The 17,583-nt window shown below is 49.1% G+C and overlaps 1 protein-coding gene and 1 long non-coding RNA gene across 3 annotated transcripts; one reads left to right on the top strand and one right to left on the bottom strand.

Moving 5' to 3' along the window:
- Positions 1 to 9,725: 9,725 nt before the first annotated feature.
- On the top strand, positions 9,726 to 11,991 carry LOC129487225 (uncharacterized). Its single transcript, XR_008659263.1, has 3 exons — positions 9,726 to 10,203; positions 11,400 to 11,503; positions 11,872 to 11,991. It is a non-coding gene; the product is annotated as an uncharacterized lncRNA (long non-coding RNA).
- A 2,073-nt stretch (positions 11,992 to 14,064) lies between these two features.
- On the bottom strand, positions 14,065 to 17,090 carry HOXD8 (homeobox D8). 2 transcript variants are annotated; one of them, XM_055287833.2, is made up of 2 exons: positions 15,884 to 17,090; positions 14,065 to 15,509 (listed from the first exon to the last, which is right to left on the bottom strand). In XM_055287833.2, exons 1-2 carry the CDS (start codon positions 16,431 to 16,433, stop codon positions 15,214 to 15,216), a joined length of 846 nt encoding a protein of 281 aa, XP_055143808.1. In that variant the 5' UTR covers positions 16,434 to 17,090; the 3' UTR covers positions 14,065 to 15,213. The 2 variants fall into 2 exon arrangements, with proteins under 2 accessions (XP_055143808.1, XP_055143809.1); XM_055287834.2 differs by having other exon boundaries at positions 14,065 to 15,506.
- Between the last annotated feature and the right edge of the window lie 493 nt (positions 17,091 to 17,583).

Genomic DNA, 17,583 nt, shown 5'->3' with positions numbered 1-17,583 from the left:
GAAAAGCAATATTAGAAATCTCAGGGACAAAGCAGCTTCACCCTCATCCTCTCTTTCTTTCCCCACCCAGAATACCACTGTTTTATTCCACTTCTGAAGGAGATGCTCTTATGGGGAGGAGAGGGGCAGTAAGTCCCTCTTGTGAGGTGAGAGCCCTCAATTCCTAACTGTCCCTATCCGGAAGGGAGGGCATGGGAGATCGAGATGCTCATTCTATTTGTTAATTTAGGTTTAGGCTAAAATTAGAATTAACTTCAATGAGACTTATCCCCATCCTAGGCAGAAAAGTCAGGAACAGAGAAATCTCCCACCTCTGAAGTTGTTGTGGAAAAAGTAGTAAGTGACTTACTGTTTTTCTTTCCTGGTGGGCAGGGGAGCTGGGAGTAGAACCGTCTCCTTCTTAGCCTGGCGCTGGCTGGAGCCTCTCACGTTCCTATTGCTGCTCCAGGAACTCAGCATCTGCACTTGTATGCTCTTAACCTAATTTATGGTGGGAATTATATTTTGGCTTGTCAACTCTCAAGCCATAAAACAAAGTTTATTGGAATCACGTGCTCGTAAATAGCCACTCAGGTCCCATCTCTGCAGAACCATAAATAACCTTTGGCTTTAAACTTTTGTTCACTAAATAAAGGTTCGCTGCAACTGTTCCCTCAGATTTAAATAGTTCCAAATATCTAGGATGCAAGGGAGGTCATATTCATATCAATACTCCAGGCTTTTCAAACAGCATCTTTTCAGAGAAGCTGTTTAAGTTGGGAGATAGTGCTATTTGGAAAAGGCTGGTTGGTGGGCATGTCTTATGATTCTTTGGCTGCATTCACTGAGAGTACCATCAACCCCTTTATTTCAACAATTTTCTAGCTCTAGATGTGATAAAGAGGAAGGTCAAAAGCCACTTCTTATTTGCCTATGACAGAAGTTGGAAGTTACTTGAGATTTTGTTCAAGTTTCAACAGAGAAAAAGTGGTTAGGGAGAGGCTGGGTGGGTTTGGGGGTGGGAGTGTCAGTTGGAATTAACACTTGGCTCCCTCCATATTGTTGTGGATGGGCTTGGATTAGTTGAAGGTAGCCACATGCCTAGAAGTTTCTATAATTTGCTTAGATCTGAAAGGGAAGCCTTTGCAAGTGACCAAACTGCTTAACACAGCAAGACTTGGGGTTTGGTGAAGTGAGAAAGTGGAGAATAGCCTCATTAGAATCTTTGGCAACTAAAGCTCCAAAGAAGGTTATAAAACAATAAAACAGCCCTGGTGTAAAGGAGACAGGGTGTGAGGAAGCAAATGAGACTCTCAAGGAATCCAAGCCTAGGAAGTCAGATGTCCCCACTCCCATGATGTCTCCAAGCACAGGGATTAAGGCTCAGGAGCTTTGGGGGTTCAAAACTGGGTGGGAGTTTTAGGAGGACTACCCCCACACCCACACTGCTGCCCCCACCAGAGAGAGAGCCTAAGACAGGAAGAGAGAGTAGTACACTGCCGCTGTCCTGCTGAGAAAGCCAAGAAAAGAGCTTGGGTCTGAACCTGCTCTCTAGGAAAATGCAGCATTCTCTGCTTGGGGGAGGCTGGAGTGGGGGAAAGAGAGAGGGAAAGATGCCCTCAGCTCCCACCAAGGAGCATAAATAAAAAGAGAATTGACCACCCAGCACCCTTCAATAGCCCACCAGAGTTGCCACCAAACAGTGTAAAAACATGTGTAGTTTTGACTATTCTGATGAAAATAATGGATGTTCTGTGGAGATTTGTAGAGCACACACACATATGATTTCTAAATCAAATTCAGTTGCAACTGTTCCCATCAGAAAGACCCATCAAGCCCATAAAAGAGATCCCTTCATACAAAGATCTCTTTGCATCCCAATTTCCACCCATTCTACATGCATTTTCAAACCCATTTCCTGATTTCACTGTCATTAGCTGGAAAGCAGGGGGCTATTAGCCTGGATTGTAAGGCATCCATTTCTCCTTTTTTTGTTTCATTAGCCTTGTAGAAAGATATTTTTCTTTTATGGTTGATGGCATCTGTTTTTAAAAATGGATAAACTCTTCAAAACATAGTTTCTGATTCTGGTTAGCACTAGATGAGCAGCTGTAAAATAATGATAATAGTTTGAGGGGTTGAGAAGAGCTTTCTTTATTTTCCTGTAACCCCAGCACTTTGGGAGGCCAAGGCAGGCAGACCACGAGGTCAGGAGTTTGAGACCAGCCTGACCAACATGGTGAAACCCCATCTCTACTAAAAATACAAAAATTAGCCGGGCGTGGTGGTGCGCCTGTACTCCCAGCTACTCAGGAGGCTGAGGCAGGAGAATTGCTTGAACCCAGGAGGCAGATGTTGTAGTGAGCTGAGATCGCACCACTGCACTCCAGTTTGGGCGACAGAGCTAGGATCCGTCTCAAAAAAAACAAAAATAAAAATAAAGAAATTAATCACAGTACATATTAGTTTCCAGGCAATTGTGATGAGCTTTTTATGAGAATGGGGTAAGAAGAAGATAAGACTGAGGAGAAATAGTGTTTGAAACAGTGATGGGTACCCAGTCAGGTCTAGGTAGACATTCTTTGAACAAACGGTGATGAAGCATGGTGACTGAGACATGCTTGCAACCTTTACTGTGGCCTACACAAAAAGATAAAATTACATAGCCTACTCTGTATATTTAGACAATAACAGCAAAGTGTCCGTGAGTAAAGAAAAGAAGAGACGAAAGGAATATATTGAGGCAGACATCATTTATGTCTTGATCTTAGGAAAGCAAGGCAAAGTGATTAAAGAGAGAGTAAGTGTCCACCTTCCCATAATCTTCTCTTGTCTCCTCCTTCCCCTGTTCCTTTTCTCCTCCCCCCCACTCCTGGTCTTCTGTAGATGAAAGAAAGAGTGAAATGGGGAAGAGAAGCTGAGTGGTGGGAAGAGCAGAGCTAGCATGTGCCAGTTTGTTGGGGAGTTTCCCAAGAACTTGCAATGGTTGTGGTGATAATGGAAGAGGCAGTGGGGAAGGACAAGTTGAGCCTTCTTAAAAATCTAGAAGGAATTAATTTATAGGTAAAGTGGGACTGTGGGTACTGTCCTTCCCCATGTGGCTAAAAAGAGCCTAGCAAGCTCCCATGAGATAGGGCACCTTGTAGGGCTCCTCCAAACCCTGGGAGCCAAAGTAGCTCGCAGGAAGGAGGAGAGAGTGAAGGGGTCCCGGGAGGGAGCAGCTCTACTCCAAAAGTAATGAAAATCAGCCCTCTGCCCACCCTAAGGGCCCCTGCTAGTGGCTCCAGGAAAGAATATTCTCATTTTGACTCTTAAGAGGCCTTTTGCCTGAAGCAGGGTGGAGCTTTCCTCTTAAACTAAATGTTTGTACAACCAGAAGAGATAGGTGGGGCTTTGAATACACTCCCTGGCCAGGGGCAGGTGGAGAAAGAAGACTGCCCAGGGCTGGTACTTAAGGACGTAGTATGGGGGTATAGCCAGAGAAGGACTGAACAGGGAGTCCCCAGCATGAGAGAAACGTAACTCTATATTCCTGGCACTATCCTCTACCACCAAAACAGAAACATTTCTCTCCCTGCCCACTTCCCCCCGCCCCAGTGGAGTCACTCATTGGAGCTCTGGCTTGAGGACCCAGGGAGGCAGAGGTGACCTCAGACAAAAAGGCCAATAGTGAGAGAAGAGACCAAAACAAAAGGGGAGGGGGCTTGGGGCAAGATGTCTGAGAGCAGAGTGGAGGCTAGAAATAAGGCTCCAGTGGTCCCAAGAAGGGCAGAAGAGGCTAAGGTGGCCATCTAAGTACTAGGAGAACCAAGATTTGTTGGAACAGGAGGTGCTGCCCTAGGCTGTAGGCAGAACACTGCCTGACAAGGTTGGTAGCAGAAGAAACTGTATGTTTTGAGGGAAAATCTGACCCAGGAGGACTTCCTGGTTAAGCCAAGCAAAGCAGCTTGGCCAAGAGCTACTAAGGCTTTTATGAAAAAAGTCTGTAGACAGAAGTCATGGACCCAGAACTAAGGATGAGGACTTATCCCTCAATTCTCCATTGACCCTTCCAATTCTTTGAAATTCTGTACATCTTTTATGAAGAGTTACAAAAATACCCTTTCTGGCTACAACCCCCAAACATGTTGGGGGCAGAGGCTCAGCTGCTGCCCTGGAGCCCAGATCCTGGGGCACAAGCAGTTAAAGGGGTGAGAAGTGTTGGGGGGAGTGGAGGTGGGGCTCCTCGGCTTCCTCAGCTGTTGTTGGTCTTTTGCTTTCCTACCCTGCCCTAGATTTTAAGAGACTAAGGAGGGTCCTTGCCCTGGGGCTATAGGAGAACAAGAAGAACAACCAGCTCGGTGGGGGTGGGTGTGAATGACAGGACAGGGTGGTGATGGAGAAGGTGATTGCAGGAGCTGGATAAATGGGCCTGCTCTCGGGAAAGACCTGAAGCCATCTGTAGGAGTCGAAGATGTGCCTGTGTGAATGTGAGGCCTCCCCTACCTGATACCTGCCCACTGAGGAGTTAGGGCCACTTTCTGCCTGGTGTAACCCTGATACATTTAGGTGCCAGACACTGATAGCCAGGACTATATGGCCCACAACAGCAATAGGTTAGGTCACAGAACTATGTTCTCCTGAGTCTGCTACTTCCTGTGTGTTCAAACCTGTCTTGTCCTCCATAGAATTCAAAAATTTGGTGAGTGAACCAGGGGTCTATTGCTCTAAAAGTCTAGGCCTGATTACTCAGCAAAAGGAGGATAATAAGAAACACGTATGTATTGAATACTTGGTATGTGGCAAAACACTGGTTTAAGTACTTAACCAGTGAGTTAAAGTACATAAAGCAGTTAGAATAGTGCCTGACATATAGAATTGCAAGTAAGTAAAAATTCTCATAGCAACCCTTGAAGGTACTCTTATCCCTCCTTTTCAAAGAAATTAACAGGTCTAGAGAGTTGCAGTACTCGCCTAAAGTCACGCAACAGGTAAGTGGTACCACGGCAGTCTGAACCCACAACCCACTGTCTTTGAAATCTCTAAGCCAAAAGTAAGGGATCCACGGCCTCTTCCCTAAAATGAAAGTACTCAGCCTATAGGGTGGTGACCTTAAAAACCACAACCCTGGATGGAACCCTAGGAGCTCTGGGGAATGCCTAGTTGTAGGGGTAGAGGGAACTTGATCTTTGGAGAACAAAGGATCATAAAAGGAGCAGGAGAGATAATTGACCAGTGGTTCTCAAACATAAGTATGCAGCCCAAGTGCCCTGGGCTGAGGAGTGTTTACAAAATGCAGGTCTCTGTGTACCATATCTGAATATTCTGATTCAGTAGGTCTGGGATAGGACCCAGAAACCTTCATTATAAACAGGAGATCTGATGCAGGTCTTCACTGAGAATCATTACCCTAGAGAAGGCGGTGGGGAGAGGGGGACAAAAGACTGCATTGCCAAGAGATAACGGAGCATCAGTGGGATTGGGTCAGAGCATTATTTAAGTAAGGCGTCGCTGGCTCTTGAACCTGGTGCGCAGAGTGCCCAGTGGAGCCCACAAAAGGCCAGAAATGAGCGAAGTGGTAGTAGAAGAGTGGTTGGGTGGTGTAGAGTAGACATGAGCATCTGGCTAGTTCTCTCGAGCCACAGAGCAAATGGGATTTACCCAAGCTCTGAGTCTCCAGGGAGTCTCAGGACCCAGGCCCTGTTCTACGTGAGCAAGGGCAAGGCCCATCAGCCTGTTGGAGGAGGCACGAAAGGATGTGCTTTTCAAGGCTGTCCATTCTGGGTACCAGGAATCCTGGGCAAGGTAAATGACAAGACCCACGGCCCAGCGGGAGGGACTGGTTGGGATCCGCGGATTGGGCCCAGCTTGTCCCACACAGGATTCAAGTTGCTGCTCCTAGAAGGGCAGCACGAGGAAATCGCGCCCCCTCCGGGAGGGCGGAGAAAGCGAGGTGGCCCGCCAACCCGGAACGGCTCTAGGCTCCCAGGCCTCGGAGCTGCTTCCACTGCCAGTCTGGGGAAGGGAACCCCTGGGGGGATGGAGCGCAGCACCGTCGACCCTTGTTCAAAGCCCCACACACTTTGCGCGCGGAGGTAGAGTGCGCGGGAAGGGAGGAGCGATAGGGATCCCTCCGCTCCCGCCCTCCTCGGCCCGGACCAGCCGGCGAGACGCTTGTCCTACAGCGCCTCCTCCTGGACGAGGCGCCAGACAGCAGAGCAGGGAGACCACCAGCCCCGGAAACCTGAAGCTGGGACTTCCTCCGGCGGGCGGAGGTTTCCCCACACCAGAGGCTGGTTCTACAGTGTCCCCTGGGGCGGCTGGAAGGAGCAAGAGGGACCTGAGGCCACCTCTCATCTCCTACCCCCCACCCCAAGACAAACAACAAGCTCGTGGCTCAGAGGCGCTTGTCCCCCATTAATTAAGCGAACCCAGGCGGGAAAATCCCTTATACGTTCGTTTATTTATTTGATTGCTCTTCGCCGAGCTGCTGCCCCCCAGAGCCCTCGAATGTGCTGTGCTGGCATAACAAGATCCGGGCATGGTCAGGCTGAAGGATTGGCCTGAAGTTTGGCGGTTTGAACAGGCGCCAGGAGGAAAGGCCTTTTCCCAAAGTAGTAGCACCAGGCTGAAAAAAAAATCTACAGCCTTCCCCGAGGGGCAAATATATGCCACACACACACACACACACACACACACACACACACATATACACACTATATATATACACATATCAACTGGAAAGAAGAGTGTTTCCTTTGGCCCCTGTCTCGTATTTGCAGCCTATGTCTAGCGTAGATTTAAATTGGGGGGAGGTGATAAGTCATAATGATTGGAAGTGTATCCAAAGGGTAGAACTGTTCAGCTATACAGGGAAGGCTGAGATAAAGGCAAGATGAGTAGCGAGCCTTGACGGAGGAAGAATGGAAAGATCGGGTGTATCTTCCTGCTCGAGTCCACTTGCCCCCTCCCTCCCCCCACCCAACCCGTGCTGTGCCGATCGAATTCCCGGGCTGGGCCATTTCACTGCACATGCGCTGGACGCCTTGCGCGCGTGTGTGGCGGGCGCTGCGGGGCCCTGAGCTGTGCAGCCGGCTTGCACCGCGCAGTGCGAATGAGGTACCGCTCACCGCTTCTACGCCTGGATGCAGAGGAGCTTGGGAACCTCATCTCAAGAAGCAGGAAACATACTTTTCTTTTTCAGGAAAACCTGTATTAAAAGCTTCAACTGTCCTTTCTGATTTGCAAACCCTATTCCGCCGAACAAGCAGCATCTCCTCCTTGCCAATGAACACTCTGAAGGTTGTTATGTGGATCAGAAATGTCACATCTAGGGCACCGCTTCCCTTGAGTCCTTCTTCAAGGTGGGGAAAACCATCCTACATCCAGAGAGCACAACTTCTCCCTCATTCTGCAAAACTATCAAGTCTAAAGCACCAGTCCCTAGAAAGGGCATCTGTTCACGCCATTTCCGAAAACGTGACCCTAAATTGAATTTAAGTTGAAATTCTGAGTTCTTGATGGCTTCTCCCCAGCTTCCGGTGCCCCCGTATACCCTACCCGGCTGCCTGGCCGCCGCACTGCGGCAAGGCCGTAAATACCTCTAACAGCTGCCTGCCAGCCCAGGGTGAAATACTGTCTTTGTTCGATTTCCCTTGCCTCTCTGATTCAGAAAACAGAACTCTGGAGAAATGTATTTATTTGTAGAAACATCTGACGGGAAAATACGCTTTGTTTTCAGCTCTCGTGCTTGGCCACATTAATAATTTCGAGTTTCAATCTTTCTCCTTGTCCTCGCCAGAGATCTCAAGCCCAGTTCATGGCCTGACCCGTCGTCACCAAGGCCCGGACATGCTATCGGCTCCCTGATCTATGAGAGAACAGAGGTTTGGGCCAAGGACACTGGGAGTTTTACTTTCGGGCTTCTCAGCTCTTAGGGTCCCAGCGTTTTAAAATTTCGTTCCATTTTTTGGTTAGGTTAACAGAAACAATGGGGTTATTTCCGGTAGTGGCAACAGCACGAACTAGTCTTCTTGTGGACTAATGGCCCGAGAGTTCCTGTGATTTGCGGATTATTTCCCTTAGATGCAATCAACCATTTCGTTTCAGTAAGAATTAATGCTACCACGAGGCTTACAAAGAATCCCTCAAGTCTTCCAAATCTGCCCATGACAGCAACCTCTGCTGCGTAATCGGACCTGCACCCAACCCAGGTTTTTAGTCACCCAAGCGCCCTGGGCTACAGAACCAGGGAAAAGCACTGAAGCTCTGAACATAGAGCTTGGCCATCAGGGCCACACCCCCACCCCCACCCGGCTACCATCCGACCTAGGGACTCTTCCTGCGCCGGATCTACCCGGCAGGGCCTAGAAGGCACTGTCCAGGTGCCTGCTTTTCAATGGGGAATGTTTTTTACCCCGATTAAAGAATGACCTCAAAGGTCATTGTACTTTAGTAGAGAAATAATTACAAAATACAAACACTCCAAATAAAAAAAGAATCACTCAAATTTCTTATTTGTAAGTGATCAGAGTTAGTGATCCAGGAGAATCTGCAGGCATCAGCTGGCCACAAATCGTGGACCTCCATTTTGAAATGAGCGTGATTCCATCATTAATTACGAAAAACACCTTTCCACAAAGATGACATGTTTTGTTCAGAAACGCTTTTATGGCCAACGTTGTTACATTGGAATTTTAAGGGAATAATAAGTTAGGATTTACCACTGGGTGCTTTGGGAACCATACCCTTGCCTTGCGCAGGCCACTCTCATGCGCAATGCGGCAGATTGTCCAAAGGTCTCATTTCACAATGTTCATGAGGGAATAGGCAATAGGATTTGCGAACTGCATCCTCAAGTGCCATTCAAAATCAGTGGGAGAAAATAGCTTTTTTTCTTCTGCAAAGGATTTTCTTTTATGCATATTGTTTCAGTTCAGCAGTTTTGAAGTTGAGGGAAGAATGTTGCAATGTAATATTTATTAGTAGGCGGAAAAAAAACACAACCCATCAATACATTTAGAGAGCAAAAAGATCTACTCTTTTCCTACTCTGGCAAATAAGAAACACACGATGTTTCAACACAGAGATGTCTTGTATTTCTGAAAGATCTATTGGGTTTTTACCAAGACCTGCACCATATATTCTGATACCATTACCTCCCAAAACATGCATTCATTTTGTGATATAAAAGAATCCAAATTCACCTGACGGATTATCATATGTGGGAAAAGCCTATCTTGAGTTGTTTAAAAATTTCTCTAAGAACTAGAGAAACATTTAAAAATATTTAAAATTCCATCTCATACAACCCAAGGCCCAATAAACCATCAACCCTAGAAATTAACCAGCATCAGTCACTAAAGCCTAGATTCAAACACCAAGCACATCCTAGAAACAGAGAATTCACCCCACCCCTACCCAAGCCCCAACCCTCAAAAAACACCTGTTAGCCTCCCAGGAACCTCTGGCCACGGCCACAGGTAAACCACAAAAACCACAGCTCTATATAAAATGCCTTTAGTGACCCCCAGCAAAGTGGAGATGTTCAGTAGTAACCCGTCTATACATTTTCCCAGGGTAGGATTGAGGGGCTCTCCATCTAGGCAGTGGGATCCTGTCTGTGGCTACCCATATCTCAGAATTTCTGAAATAATACTGCCCCCTTAGACTTCTGAACCCAGCCGGACCCCACCCCAGGCCCCAGGGGACGCCCTAGGAACGAAGTGATTGGGGGAAGGGGCTTAGACAGCGACCCCCAGTTCCCCGGGAAATGTAGGGGAGCCGCCGGACTAAGCTGCCCAAGGGGGTCGGCGCCCCAGGCTTCTTGGTTGCATGCTGGGGCGCGGGGAGGGGGCGATTCTTACCCGAAGGCTGCCGAGCTGCAGGCGGCGGTCGGTCCGGGCGTCTGCTGTAATCCACTAGGCGCTGCCCGGCTGCGCTCACTCTCGGACGCAGAGACCCGCTCATGTTGGTGAAGAAGCCGCGCCAGAACCGCGCGGCTGCAGTCACCTCGAGCAGGCCGGCTGCTCCTGGCAGGCGGTGTCGGCGCCGGCGGGGGGCTCGGCGCCCAGGGCCCCTTCCAGGCCCTCCCTCGCCGGGCTCCCCACCAGCCCCGGAGGTGGCGGCGGTGCGGACCGAGTGAGCGGCGGTGGGGCCAGGCCGGGCGCAGGGCGGGAGCCGAGGCCGCGGCGGACTCCGCAATCCCACAGCCAGCGACTGGAGCCCACCTCTGCAGAGACAAAGGTTAGAAAAAAGGGGGTGAGGCTCTGGGAAAGCAGAATGCGGGGGGAAATTCGCCTGGGAAATCAGGAAAAAGGCCGTGAAGGCGAGCGGCGCCTGCACATGACCAGCCGCAGCCAATGACGACCGCAAATAGGTCATAAAAAGGTCTATTACCAAGTTGTAAATTTTCTTCAAACAAAAAGGAATTTACTGCAATTCCTTGCGGATTTTGCACATACAGCTCGCAAGCGCCATGTTTTTTCCTCTCCTGCTTTCTCTCTCCCCCGCCTCCTCTCTTCCTTCTCCTCCTCCTCTCTCTCCATTCCCTCTCTCCTTCCTCCCTTCTCTTTCTTTCTCTGTCCCTCTTCACCTTTCCCTTTTTTCTTCCCTTCGTGGTTCTTCCATCCCTCCTCGCCTCCTCTGTTTCTTTTTCTAGGATTTATTTGTGTGTGTGCGTGTGTGTGTGTGTGTGTGTGTGTGTGTGTGTGTCTTTTCTTTGGTTTGGCTCAAAACCTCTGCGCAGTTGGCCATTGTGAAGGAGGGAAATGAACTCAACGTACTGCTCACGCCCTGGGAAAGCGATCCCCACAGCTACCTCCCCCCATCTCTCACCCTGTGCCAGTCACTTGGCTTCTCCTCCCCTCCCCGCAGGAAAAGGCCTGTCCCCAAAGGCAGCCGACCACTTTCGGTTTCCCCTCTTCCCTCTCATCTTGCAAGCCAGCCCCAGTTATCTTGGGAAGAAAACACGGGCTCTGCAGGCCAAGAAAATGTGCCTCCCACACACCGCTCCAACATAAATTGGGGTCCCTCCCATTCCCGGGAGGTTCTGCAGTAGGATAATCACCAACCAGCTCAAAGGCTGGAAATGGTTTTAGGTACTTGTCAACCTCTCCGAAATACCCGTTTGAAAGTCTACCACCTGGTCTTTCTCCGCAGAAACATCTTTCTGGACAGACACGGGTTATGGTTTCTGGATCCCTTCTGAAACTCCTTGCTCTACGTCCCCCTCTAAGAGCAATTCTCATTTTTATGGAGTTTAATTCTAGTTCTCCCCTCTCCCCTTGCCCCCAAATATTTCCCAATTGAAAAATTTGTTCAACGCAGTACTGAAAAGACATTTGTTCAGGAAAAGAGTGACTTCCTCAGATCAGCCTAGAAAAAAGAATAATTCCTTTTCCTCAAAGGCCGGTGTCACATTCCCTTTATATTTTTCACAGGAACTGCTCTGGTGAACTCCCCCTGAAAGTAAATGTCCTTGGCTGGCCTCCAGCATTCCCTTCATGGGCATAACCATGCAGCCTTCAGAACCTTCCTGAAAGAGGTAACACCACTCCCCATCCTTTTAAAGACAGTGTCTTTAAACTTCCAATACTATGTTTCAAATATTTGCATTGCATATCTGTGTATAAGTTCTCTGCTATTAACATCTGCACACCCAGTAAGTGCCTAAGTGGATGTGGACTGAAGCAGGAAGCAGCACAGCACCCTCTGGAGCAGGCCATTTGTTATCCCTTGAAAAAGTTCTGATGACCTTGGATGTTTTTGATTAAAGGACTTTTGCTGCCATCTGTCAGCAAAAGTCATATTCTTTCTAGAAAAAAGCCAATAGGCCCTAACTTTGCTGGAGGGAACCGCAGCAGCAGCCAGAGCCCATTAAAATGTTCTCTCTCCTCCCATGTCCACCCCTAGATGCCCAAGGATTCAGCAAACACGGGGCAAGCAGAGGACACAACAAGCTTGGATGTGAAATAGCACTTCCTTCTGTATTACAGAATAAAACAATATTTTAAATTACACAAGCAGATGGGGCAAGTTTTTGGGCCCTCACAAGCCCAGAAGACTGAAGTCGGGTATACTCCTATATACATGTGGAATTGAGCAAAGAACTTAATTCCAAAATTTTCTGAGAAATAATCTCAATAGTCAATTTGCCTCATTATCCTCTCCCCCGTCTTACCCAAATAAAAGCAGAGCTTTATGACCCTCCCTTTCAACTTGCGGAATGAGGGCCACAAAGAGACTTTGCACTGAAAAGCAGCCATATTTGCATTTTCTCCCCTTGTGCAGAGGTAAGCAATATACTGGGCTTTGTGGAACCTCACAAAATGGCATCCTTGAACTGACTTCTCTGAAAACCACTGAGACCCACATTCTCTTTTGTGTGTTTCTGGTCACTGCAAATGGAGAGACTAAATCACTCAGAAGGCTTGGTTCTTTCATTCAGTGTTAACATTGGAGAGTATTATTTTTCTCTAAACGGTTTACAGACCTCACTAAGCAGACTGCTGCAGTCCAGGGCTGAAAAGCGCTGCCTGGGATGGCAAAGCATTCTCTGAAGGTTTATGCAAATTTCTGCAGCAAAAAAATGTTCGCTTGTTGCCTCAACGCTTGGATGTCGACAAATTTGAGCCAATTAGAAGGGCCTCTTGTGCGCAAGTCACTTCCAGTCTGTCTGCATGAAACACCATGATGGGGGGTGGGGATGTCTAGTCAGTGTAAGAAAGAAGGTGGCGAGTGCATGTGATTTGCAATTCCCCCAGGTCTTTATTTGAACACAAATCTATGCTCTTTCCCAGCTACAAAAGGAAACATTTACCTACATGAATAATCAACACTCTGGGCGTGTGTGTAAGCTATGTATACATACAAATTCATAATCTAATATATACCAGCTATTGCAACAGTCTTTGTACATGAGGTATGAATTTACCATGGCTTAGGCGGCCAGTGGGGCCAGAAGTTACACTTTGAGACCAGCACAGAATGCTGAAGAAATGACAATTTTATCTCCTCTTCCTTCCTTGATTTCCATATCCACCCATACACAGGGCTCCCACTTGACAGTCTTGCCAACATTATTTCAGGGTTCTAAAAGTATCTGGTGAGCATCCTTGAGCAGGAGACAGCCAGTTTTGCTAACATATAAAGGAGTCCTGAGTCCCTTAAATCCAGGGCAGCTGGATTTCAGCCAGCACTGGTCTTTGGATGGTTTACACTGGAGGCTGTTCCCCAGCCTCTTGGCCCTTGGCATCCTTACTCTGTACCAGCCGACAGCAGAGTCTTAAGCAGTGCACAGAGCAAAACATTCTCAAATCCAGCATAGGCATTTGCAGCTGTCTCTTGGAGTGCAAATGTTTAAGTCCTGGGCCACCTGTGATTTAAAATTATCTTTCCTGGCTCAGGTCAGAGAATGTCACAACCATCACTTCTTCCCAGCATGGAAAGCCAGGTGGTGCTTTCCTTCTGACCTGGCCAGTGGCAACATTTCTGTGGTCCATGAAGCCACAGGCAAACAGCCTGATAAAACCCGATGAGGTGACCCTGGCGCAAAACTATAGGATTCCATTTTCTTATCTATGTAATAAAAGCAACTCTGGAAATAAAAACGTACCCCTTTGAAAATAAACATGGTTAGAGAAAGCAGAGAGCTCTTTGATGACTACCTAATAAAGATGCTTTCCCTTTTTCGGGAATGTTACTTTACTTGAATTTCTCTTTTCTCCCGCTCCTCTTCCCCCCACTTTCCCCTGTAAAATAGCAGCTGCAGAAGCAGCCTCCAGTGGAAAATGGATATCTTGTTAATAACAGATGCCAAACCCCACCATCAACGCCGGCTCAGTGCAATAAGCTGTGGTGTAACATGGACTCTGCGTTGTCCCCCACTGGGCCTACAACTTGAGTCCTTTAAGAGGATCAAAGCCCTCAGAGCATCTTAGCAAGATTATTTAGAGCAAGATAGACTAGCCAGTCCTCTCTGGAAAAAGAAGGGGCCCCTGCGGCTTTTTTTTTTTTTTTTTAAACAGCGCGGAATGTATGTAACCCCACCCCTTTCTTATTAAACAGAAGCCTTGAGCGAGTCCTTTTCTTCGTGCGAGCCCGGGGGATTGTTAGTGATTCATGGAAAAGGGGTATTTGCGGCGCTCAAAGACACTAGCTCCAAAAAGAGATTCATTTATTTATTAAGGAGCTAGCGACATTCTGGAGTTGTTTACACCTCAGGTTTTTCTGCGTTTGCTCTCAGGGCTTGTTTCAAATAGGTGAAGCTATCGCTTTCCTGAAGAACAGCGGAGGACGTACCAACCGACGTCTGAGATGCGCACAGCAAGCTGGTTTAAAACCAGCGGCGAACAGAACGAAGGCAATACAAATAAATATGGCACCTACTGAAAATAACGGAACACAGCGGCAGCCATCGCATAAAGAACTAGCGATTTCAGGCGATTACAAGGGCGGTTCAAAACGAAAGCAAGTTAAAAAATGAGACGCATTTTACAAGGCGATTTGCCAGAGTTGCCAGATTATTTAATTTGTATGGACTATAGAAAAATAATTGTCAACTTGGACATTGTCTTTAAACTCTTGTCACTGGCCCAATCTTTTCCTTAAGTTTAAGGAAGCTGCAGAGCTGGACTACACGTTACACTCTTCGGCTAATAAGTGGTTTTCGAATATTTAGCCCAGCCTTTTCCCCGAGATAATTACATTTAGAAAATACGCAAAGAAACCTTTTAGGAGTAAACAAAACGCACCCGAACTATTCATTATAAAAGAAAGAATAAAAAATCCATAAATAATACATTGTAATCAAATAATATATTCTGCAGACATAATTTTTTTAAAAAAATTAATAGACTCCTTTTAATTTACTCACCACAAAGATTAAAATGTTCAAGTGCACTTGTTTGATTAATAAAGCATTTTATATGCAATTATTAAGTACTAATCATTAGGAAGTTTACGTTGTTCAGGCAAATCACCAGCTCAGACATTAAAAACCATTATAAAAATACAGCTACAAGGTCAGTATCAAATTACCCTTCCATAGGCCAGCTCAAGGACTGCTTCTATGTGATACCAGAAACTTTTTTAAACACCCAAATCCCACTCAAAGCGCAGAAACCTTAAGAGCAGTGACATGAAGGTAGCTTGAAACACAGGTAAGGTCCTTTCCAACAAAGAAAATAGGTGGTGTCCACAGCATATGGTGATTATTAGTTTTAATAGTCTGTGGTAAAATTTTAAAGGTAGAAGTTAATTTGTCGGGCCTTTGGCTCTGTCTTCCTCCAGCTCTTGGGCTTCCTTTTTCGTTTCCCCGTCCTTCACCTCCTGCCGGGAAATGGGAAATTTGTCCTTGTTGTTTTCCTTTTTCCATTTCATTCTCCTGTTCTGGAACCAGATTTTTACCTGTCTCTCGGTGAGGGCTAGGGCGTGGGAAACCTCGATTCTTCTTTTCCTGGTCAGATAGGGGTTAAAAAGAAATTCCTTTTCCAACTCTAGAGTTTGGAAGCGACTGTAGGTTTGTCTTCCTCTTCGTCTACCAGGAGCTGCTGATTAAAACAAAAAAAGGGGGGAGGGAATAAGCGTTTTGAAAATGTTATGGTACCTCTGCATGTTGCTGGAGGTTTGTGGAACGGGGGTCTACGGGGTGAAATATACACAGCGCTCTTTAGCTCCGATATATATAGGGTGTTCAGGCAAGAGGGGCAGAGAAAAGGTCTTCACAATTATTGTCCCCATCATCTTTACATGGTTCCTACTTTTTTAAAAAAAAAGTCTGTATTACTTTATGAATAAGAGCCACTGTGGCTACACAAGAAGGAAAAGGAGGGGGAGAGGGAAGGGGAGTTTTAAAGCCAGAACGTGAGATGAAAGCAGATTTCTCCCCCTCTCCCTTCTTAAAAAAAAAAAAATGCATCCCAACCTTGTGGTCTCATCCAGGGAAACATTTGAGAAGGAGACGAGCTCTGATTTAAGTGGTCTGGGTCCTCGCCAATATTACCACTGGACGATTTACAGTCAGGATATTGTACCAGCTCGGCCTCTTGCTGGGTCGTAAAAATCGGCTGTCTCTGTAAGTTATCGTATCCGTAAAACTTCGCGGGCTCCCCGTGACAGGCAATCCCGCTGCAGGGGGGAGGCGGCGGCGGAGGCGGGGGGGCGGCCTGGTAGGCAGCGGCCGGGCTGCCCCCGCCGGGGTGGAAGTAGTCCTGGCCCCGGCCGCCCCCATCGCCGCACGCCGGCCCGGAGGGCGGCGGGGACGGGTGCGGGAGCGCGTGCGCCTGCGGGGGCGCATGCGGGAAGCCGGCGGCGCTGTTGCCATAGAGCTGCAGGGCTGCTGCGGCGGCGGCGTGACGGCCGCCGACCTCGGGCGCGAAGTGACAGTCGTAGTAAGTGGGATTGATGGCCTCGCCCGCCGCCGCCGCCGCCGCCTTGTACTTGGAGTACAGCGGGTTCACGAAGTACGAACTCATTGGGGCGTCAGTGGCGGCGGCCCGGGGCGGGCGGGCGGCGCTAAGCAGCCAGGGAGCAAGCCTCGACTCGGCCGCACTGCCGCGGGGGCCTCTGGGGCGGCTGCCCTCGCCGACGGGCTACGTCGCTGCTGCCGCCCGCCCGCGCTCGCGCGTCGCTTCTGAGGCCGGGCAGCCACGGGCGCTCAGCTACTGGGAGCTCATGCCCGGCTCTTGCGCCTGCCGCCTCGGCTTCGCGCCGCCTCCCTCGCGGGTCGCGGGGCCTCGCCCAGCCCCCGCGCGCCGCCGCCCTCCCGGCCTTTCCCGGCGCGCTCCGGCTCGGCCGCAATATAATCGCCGACGCCCCGGGCGACCTGCCCCGCTGCCTTCACTGTTTCCTCTTAGGCACCAAGAGTGCCGGAGCGCACCCAGACAAGAAAAAAGTGCTCTCGGCCCACGGGGACACTCTGGCCTCGGTTTACAAACCCCAGCTCTGGAGGGAAAAGAAAAAAAACACCCTCTGCCCGCCGCCACCTCTTACCGCGTCCCCCCCCGCGCCCCCCTCCCGCCGCTCTCGCCCCCGCCGCCGAGGCTGCAGCCCAGGTGCGCACCGGCGAGGCATTTTCGCACCACAGCACTGCACGGAAAGGCGGCGTGACGGGGGCCAGGAGCCCCGCGGAGGGATCCGCACGGAGTTCAGCCGCTACGTCCCTCGGACGGAGCGCCGCGCCCTGCCCGAGATGCCTCCGCCGGCCTTAAAGGGGGCCCATAAAGACGCACTGCCAAGGGCTCCGTGTGCCCCGGGGCCGCGGGAACGCTGACCGCAGCCGGCAGGGAGGGGCCGCGGCGGAGCCTTAGACTTGGGGGAGACAAGGAGGCCACTCCCAGGAGGCTGCGGAGCAAATGACTCCCTCCCCGAGCCCCTGGGGCAGCCCAGCAGAGGCTGCCCGTGGCTTTTGCAGCTCTGGACACGCGGGTGTAGCCCAGGGAACGTGGACAAGAGGTGTTGACGGACCGGACCGTGCATTTGAGTTGGGGCATATCGAAGTGGTTTAATTAAAAGCCGCGAGTGTGGCCCCAGATCTTGGCGTTATCAAAGCAAATCAAAGCCCTTCTTTTCCAGCCGAGTGGGCCCTGTGGAAATGAGACGTACATTTACCCCTGGCGCACCGCA

Source organism: Symphalangus syndactylus, chromosome 8, assembly GCF_028878055.3.
Source record: "Symphalangus syndactylus isolate Jambi chromosome 8, NHGRI_mSymSyn1-v2.1_pri, whole genome shotgun sequence".
NCBI classification, from domain to species: domain Eukaryota; kingdom Metazoa; phylum Chordata; class Mammalia; order Primates; family Hylobatidae; genus Symphalangus; species Symphalangus syndactylus.
Note: the sequence above shows the minus strand (reverse complement) of the source record. Positions and strands in the feature narration are given on the sequence as shown.